At 47.9% G+C, this 6,000-nt stretch overlaps 1 protein-coding gene across 7 annotated transcripts in view; it reads right to left on the minus strand.

The window, feature by feature from the left end:
- RUNX1T1 (RUNX1 partner transcriptional co-repressor 1) overlaps window positions 1–4,985 on the minus strand; it is a 114,033-nt gene extending 109,048 nt beyond the window's left edge. Inside the window, exon 1 of one of the 7 annotated variants that reach the window (XM_052786755.1) lies at window positions 4,480–4,985. Coding sequence is in view for 1 of the 7 variants with exons in the window: in XM_052786759.1 (XP_052642719.1) it covers window positions 4,480–4,507 (28 nt within the window). In the remaining 6 variants the exon portion in view is untranslated. The other 6 variants (XM_052786759.1, XM_052786756.1, XM_052786763.1 and 3 more) reach the window with 6 other exon arrangements.
- Between the last annotated feature and the right edge of the window lie 1,015 nt (window positions 4,986–6,000).

The raw sequence follows: 6,000 nt of genomic DNA on the forward strand, positions 1-6,000 counted from the left end.
CTATGGTTTTCATTAAGAGAAAGCCTACTCGAATTTCATTTCTTTGGACCTAATCTATAATTAGTGTGGACAGACAGGTGCAAACCCTTCTCCTCTACAGATGGCTACTGGAAATGGTGCAAAATAGCTCCTTCTGTTTAAACAACACACAGATAACCTGCTCTGCTCTTATCACTTACAATTACCTCCATTATACTGAACTAATGTTTACTTTAATAAAATGTCCACTGTTCTCTAAACATTATTTGGAAACTTCGATATCGATGGCAGAAAAGAAAAAAAAGGAAGATGGAAGTCATTGTCTTTCAGATGAAAATATTTTTTTGGGGAAAAAAAGCCTTTTAAAGGGCAGGATTTTTTTACTTTGATTTTACATCTGCTGATCATTTTTCTTTAGCCACAAACCCACACAGTATGCCACTTCCTGACGTATTTATGCTACCATATATTAAACTAATTAAGTTTATAGTAAATAAGAACAGCATAACTGCGATTTTAAAGCAGTTCTTTGAAATGGAACATCTATGCGGAAAACCGAGACCCTTTAAAAGTTCAGGTTTTAAACTAACTCGTGAAAGAATGTGAAAATGTAATCTGGAAGCCAATGTTTTAAGAATTTACATTCTCACTACTTACGCTAAATTCAGTGTCAGTTCAAACTTTTATAAATATTATAGGTTGCTATTAAAGGCTGTATGAAAAAGAGCAGGCTGCTACTAACTACATGGATCAAAGTTTTTTTAAAGTATTCAGATTAAATAATTTTCTTTTTACATTTCTTTAGCCAAGCCATGAGAAATAACCCCTTCACAACACCAAATTCACGTTTTATTTCAGCTGATAAGGCTTTTTGATCTCTGCATGACAACTTAAGTTTCTACAAAGAAAACAAAGAACAAGATCTTGCCCCCCCCCAAAAAAAATCTGAAGCTCCTGCAATAGCCAACATACTAATATCCTTATTCAATTAGCTAAAGATTTAACAGTAATGAACTGTGGCAAGTGGATTTGAAAGATGAAAATGACAATTGCAAGCCCTTTCTCCCATCACCCCCAATGCAAATACTGCAGATGCCTGTTTCACCCAAAGTGTCTGGCAACGAGGAGTTTGCAGTCTGCACAGTACCTCAGTGAAGCGAGCTTCGCATTCAACGCCTGTCATCTGAAGTTCATTTCAGAGAAGTGAGAAACAGGATTTGACAGGGAAGAATGTCTTGAACTGACTAGCCACTGACCAGCACTCCAGGTGGAGCTATTTTTCTCCCCTTTATTCTATAAACAACACTTCCAGTATAAAACTCCATGTGCGCGCAGGCATACATAGTGTTAAGCATATACAGATGAGAGACACCGTGTGATGTTTTACTGGTCCATTATTTAGGCACGAAACGAGTTAACGTTAAGGTGGTCAAAAATGGTAGAAGGCAATGTTTTACTTAAAAAGATTTTGGAAACTATTTAAAAGCTCAAAGCCTTTGAAGAAAAACAACTTGTGTAGCAGTTGCCAGGAAGCAGTGACCTAACACTGCTGTCTGCATTCCATTACAAACAGAATGGTTCTTGTCTCCTACAGCATGCTCACGGCTCGGGAACCCAGCCGCTCACCCTCCTGTAAAGGCAGGGCCGAAGGAAGAAGTCCTGCCATCATCTCCTGTACGAGAGCCTCGCCTGGCTTCAGCTTGCCAGAGGCATGAAGGGATTTAAGGGTGGGTTGGGTTTTTGATGGGGTTTCGAGCTTTCTTGCGCTGATGCGTGGTTGCGCTGCCCATGACAGCAAAGAAAAATGACTCATGAATTGAAAGTAGTAGCAATTACGTTGAAGGTTCAGAGATGAGAAAACTGACCTTAGAAAAGTTATCAATTATCAAATGAAGTGTAACTTCCTAATTACAAACCTTCACAGCAAGTCTGCAGTGCATCTCACACCTAACAAAGCCTTTGCCAACTTCATGTTTTCATAGACTGTACAGTTATGAATAAGCCATATTCAGATCTTTTTTCCTAGTACTTCTTCTATTGATGGGGAGCCGCAGAAACACCTAGTGCTAAAACCATAACGTACAAACAAGATAGACTAACTTTTTTAACATTCAGCCGAGCTGAAGGAAATTCCCTGATCATATTGGATTTCCTAAGGAAATCAGCCCAGAATAAACTGAATGGGGTTTTCAGACTTCCCGTGGAAAGGTCAAGCATCACCTTTAACAACCATTAGAAACCAGTTTCAATCCTCTTGGCTATCCGGATTCACTAAACCGTTAAAAGAAAAGCAGAACAGAAAACCTGGACAATAGAATTAAAATCTAAAAATGTCTTTCACGTCTTGCCTCAAACTACACTTAACAAAGTTGCTTATTTAAACTTTCCATTGCATCTGTCAGGATGCAGAAATAGAGAAGGAAATGTAAGGCTACAAGGGTATAATTAAATAAATGATATTCACCCTTAGCCCTAACATACTGTGTTTACAAATACAATAATTATGTTTCTAGCTACATGTCAAAAGAAAGTATTTTCCAAGTCCTTCAAAAAGCATGCAAGCATTACTGTAAGTAGGAAATAAGTCAAAACAGATTAGTAGACCAAAAACGGGGGGGGGGGGGGGAATCCTGCTTTGGTCAGCAACTCGGACCACCATCAGGGGATAAATCAATTTGCAGCAGCTGTGGACAGCCATTTAAGTCTGGGGCCTGAACAGATTAATTAGGGGAAGCGATGTTAAAAGTTAAAGGGGTCAGCGTTACATTAAGCACACGAATGTTCGCCGGAGCAAAGGCTTGGCTGTGCATACCACGACTCAGAACCCATCCTTTGAGTTAGTCAGGGCTATCTAAGCCTGTAGCCAAACGCTTGGCCCTTGCTGCGTCCCCACGGACAGCACGGCAGCTCCCGCAGACTGCTTTTAAGAGGTACATACCTATCTTTGCCCAGCCCCTGCTATGCCATGCCTGTCACCGGCGTCCCGCTTTGCCTGCAAAGGCAAGCGCGCAGCTGTGCACAACGCGCCATGCAAGCGCACCTTGGAGACGTACCGCCAGAGCGGAGGCAGGCGCTTCCAGCCCTGCTGCGCTTGGCAATGGAAAACTTGAGCAGCTCTTCAGGGAAGACGGGCTATCGCGGGCTCAGCGGGTCGCAGTCCGCGTCGGAGCGCTCTGCAGGCAGGAGCTGCCGGCTCCAGGGCGGCCCGACCGGGAGGCTTGCGAGAGACAGGTCCTTGCCGTGCCGTGCCGTGACTTAGGGCAAGGCAGCGGCAGGAGGGGGTGACTGGCAGAGCCTGCTGCGGATCCGGAGATCGGGGGCTGCTCTGCCAGAGAAACCCGAGCGGCTGCGAGGCGGCCGTTCCCCACCGCGGCGGTGGCGGCGAGCTCCCGGCTGCGGCCGGGCAGGGCGGTCCCGCCGCGCCGGGCTGCAAGTCGGGGGGCAGGCGGGGGAGGCTGCCTCGGCGCCCCTCACCTTCGCTCGCCCTCCCTCTTTTAAACTTCACAGGGAACTGAAGGAGGTAACGTTTTAGGTCCTGGCTGGAGCGAGAGGAATTTGGGAGCTGCCACCGATTAGTTACTTTCAGTTTCTCTCTACCATTTAGGAGAGCAGAGTCCAGGAACAACACAGAAATTTCTCTATAAATTACCGTGTAATGGAGTGGCGGGTGCCCCTGCTAGGGTAGCGAGTCCTTCCCTACCCTAAACTCAATTTTAGCCCAATCTTGCAACTTTGGCGCTAACAAAAGGACTCGAACTCGCCCAAAGTCAAAGGCTCGTCTAAATGGCTGGGAGTATGGTCTTCATCCTTCCAATCCCCCTTCTCGATGGTCTGTTACGAATTTATGGAATCAAACCATTCAGCTCAGCTAGACGAGCTGACACAAGTACATTGTACTGCAGTTTTGGAAATGCAATCCCTAACGTTGCCCTCTCGTTTTAGGAAACGAGATACTCGCAAGATCGCGGTGCAGCTAAAGACGACGTGCACCGCCTGAAATATTTCTTGCAAAACAGCCTGAAGTGATGTTGCCAGTGCTACATAATCCGATGATCGTAATGAAACAAACCAAACCAAAATCCCACCAGAAATATTTCAGACACTCCGACTCACATTGGCTAGCTGTGATCTGGAGAGAGGGGAGGCAGGAAAGGAGAAAAAAAAAAAAAGCAAGTCCTAAATCGAGACAGAAACGCAACGCTATGGAAGACCGTGTGCTTGGGAGGGCTATTTTCTGCAAAACTGGGTCGTTTGGTTTGTGGGCTCTTGAGAAATATCCGGGGTGCGAGTTTGCGAACCGGGGACAGCGGGTGCAAGAGCTGCATGCAGTGCTAACCTCGCCCGGGCACAGCGGCAGCCCCGGTCCGCCTGGGTTAGTTACAGCCACGGGAGCGCCTCCGAGCCAGGAGAGCCCTACGGGAAAGGAGAAAGGGGAAGAAAAAAGGCGCTCGGGCTCCCCCCGCCCCAGCGCGCCCTGCCCTACCCGCGCCCCGTACTCACACTGCAAAGGACCGGAGATTCCCACCATTCGCCACGGGCTGCGAGCTGCAAATAAAAGTTCCCGTCCTGCTCGGGGGAGAGCCGGCAGCCCAGGCTGCTGGAGGGGCGAGGGGGTGGGAAAGGGGAGAGCAGCGCAGCGCGGCTTCCCTTCCCAGTCCAGATGATCCACGTCCACAAAAGTCAAAACGAGCTGAGGAGAAACTCCAGCTGCTCTTCCCCCCCCCCCTCCTCTCTCTCGCTCTTTTTTTTTTTTTAAAGGAGGATCAGCTCGAGAGAGACTACTGGTTCCACGGGAAAGGACAAGAACCAAAAATAAAGCAAAGTCTCCAAGTCGAGATAGTTAATGCCCCGGTCCTTCTCCTTGCTGCCGCCGCCGCCGCAGACAAACGTGATGTGGAGCGCAGGGAGCGGCCGCTGTCAGTGGCGGGGTCCCTGCGTGTCCCCGGGCAGCCGACGCATAGCTCTGCCCCCGGCGAAGCCGAGCCGCGCCGGTGCCGGTACCGCGCCGAGCCGAGCCGGTGCCGAGCCGTGCCGAGCCGGCCGCCCGAGGCTGCGCCGCTCTGCTCCGCTCCGCCCGGCTCCCCCGCTAGCAGGCACCTCGCGAGGCAGGCAGCATACTGCCGGCAGCCGGCCCGGCCCCGCTACCCAGGTGCAGGGGGGGAGGGCTTAAAGCAGTGGGAGGTGATAGAGGTAGGAGACATCTGTGTCGTGAGGAGGTTAGTGGGGGTCAAGTATATGTTAACAATAGGCGAGCGCGGTCCCTCTCGGGCAGCCTGCCTACTCTTTCTTTCTTTCGCTCGCTTTTACCGGGTGGACATCTAACTTGCTCCCTAATGATGCCTCCCCGGCTTTAAGAGTCCAGACTGCCCTGCAGTAACCCAAGACAAACACTTTCTCTAGCCATCTGGAGAGCTCCTGGCTGCTCTGCCTGTGTCTCATCACTGTGTGAAGAGACAGCAGTGCTAGAAATCAAGCCACTCTCAGATCTACTCTCTAATCCCCTTCTGTTAGCTGATTTCCAGTCAGACTGTTTGCTTTTGCATTAGATAATAGCCTTAGAGAAAACAATTATCATTTTCTTTTTCCCTTTGTTTTTCCCTCTTTCTAAAGTACAGTATCGAGGAAGGCCTCCCTCTCTTTTTTTAAAGAAATTTATAGTCTTTCATGGCTTGCAGAACCCAGATGCAATTTCACACTTTCCTGGAAGGGGATTCTGGATTCTTCTGAAAGCAGCGACACGATCTCAACTGCAGTGAAAATTAATTACTATCATCTACAATTAATAGAAGCATGCCACCATTTGACTTCGTGTTTCGTTACATAATCATTTCGGTAGACATCCATATATTTTCCGATTCATCAGTTAGTCCCTTCTATGTTTCGCAGAGAATATTATTGTCACTCATACAACCTACAGCAAACCAGTACTTCTGCTGTCGTGTTGACACTATATAAAGAAGGCGTCTCCACAGAAAAAAAAAAACCCACAAACAACCAAACCACGCATCAACTTCATATATT

The sequence above is a fragment of the Harpia harpyja genome, chromosome 5 (genome assembly GCF_026419915.1).
Source record: "Harpia harpyja isolate bHarHar1 chromosome 5, bHarHar1 primary haplotype, whole genome shotgun sequence".
NCBI lineage: Eukaryota > Metazoa > Chordata > Aves > Accipitriformes > Accipitridae > Harpia > Harpia harpyja.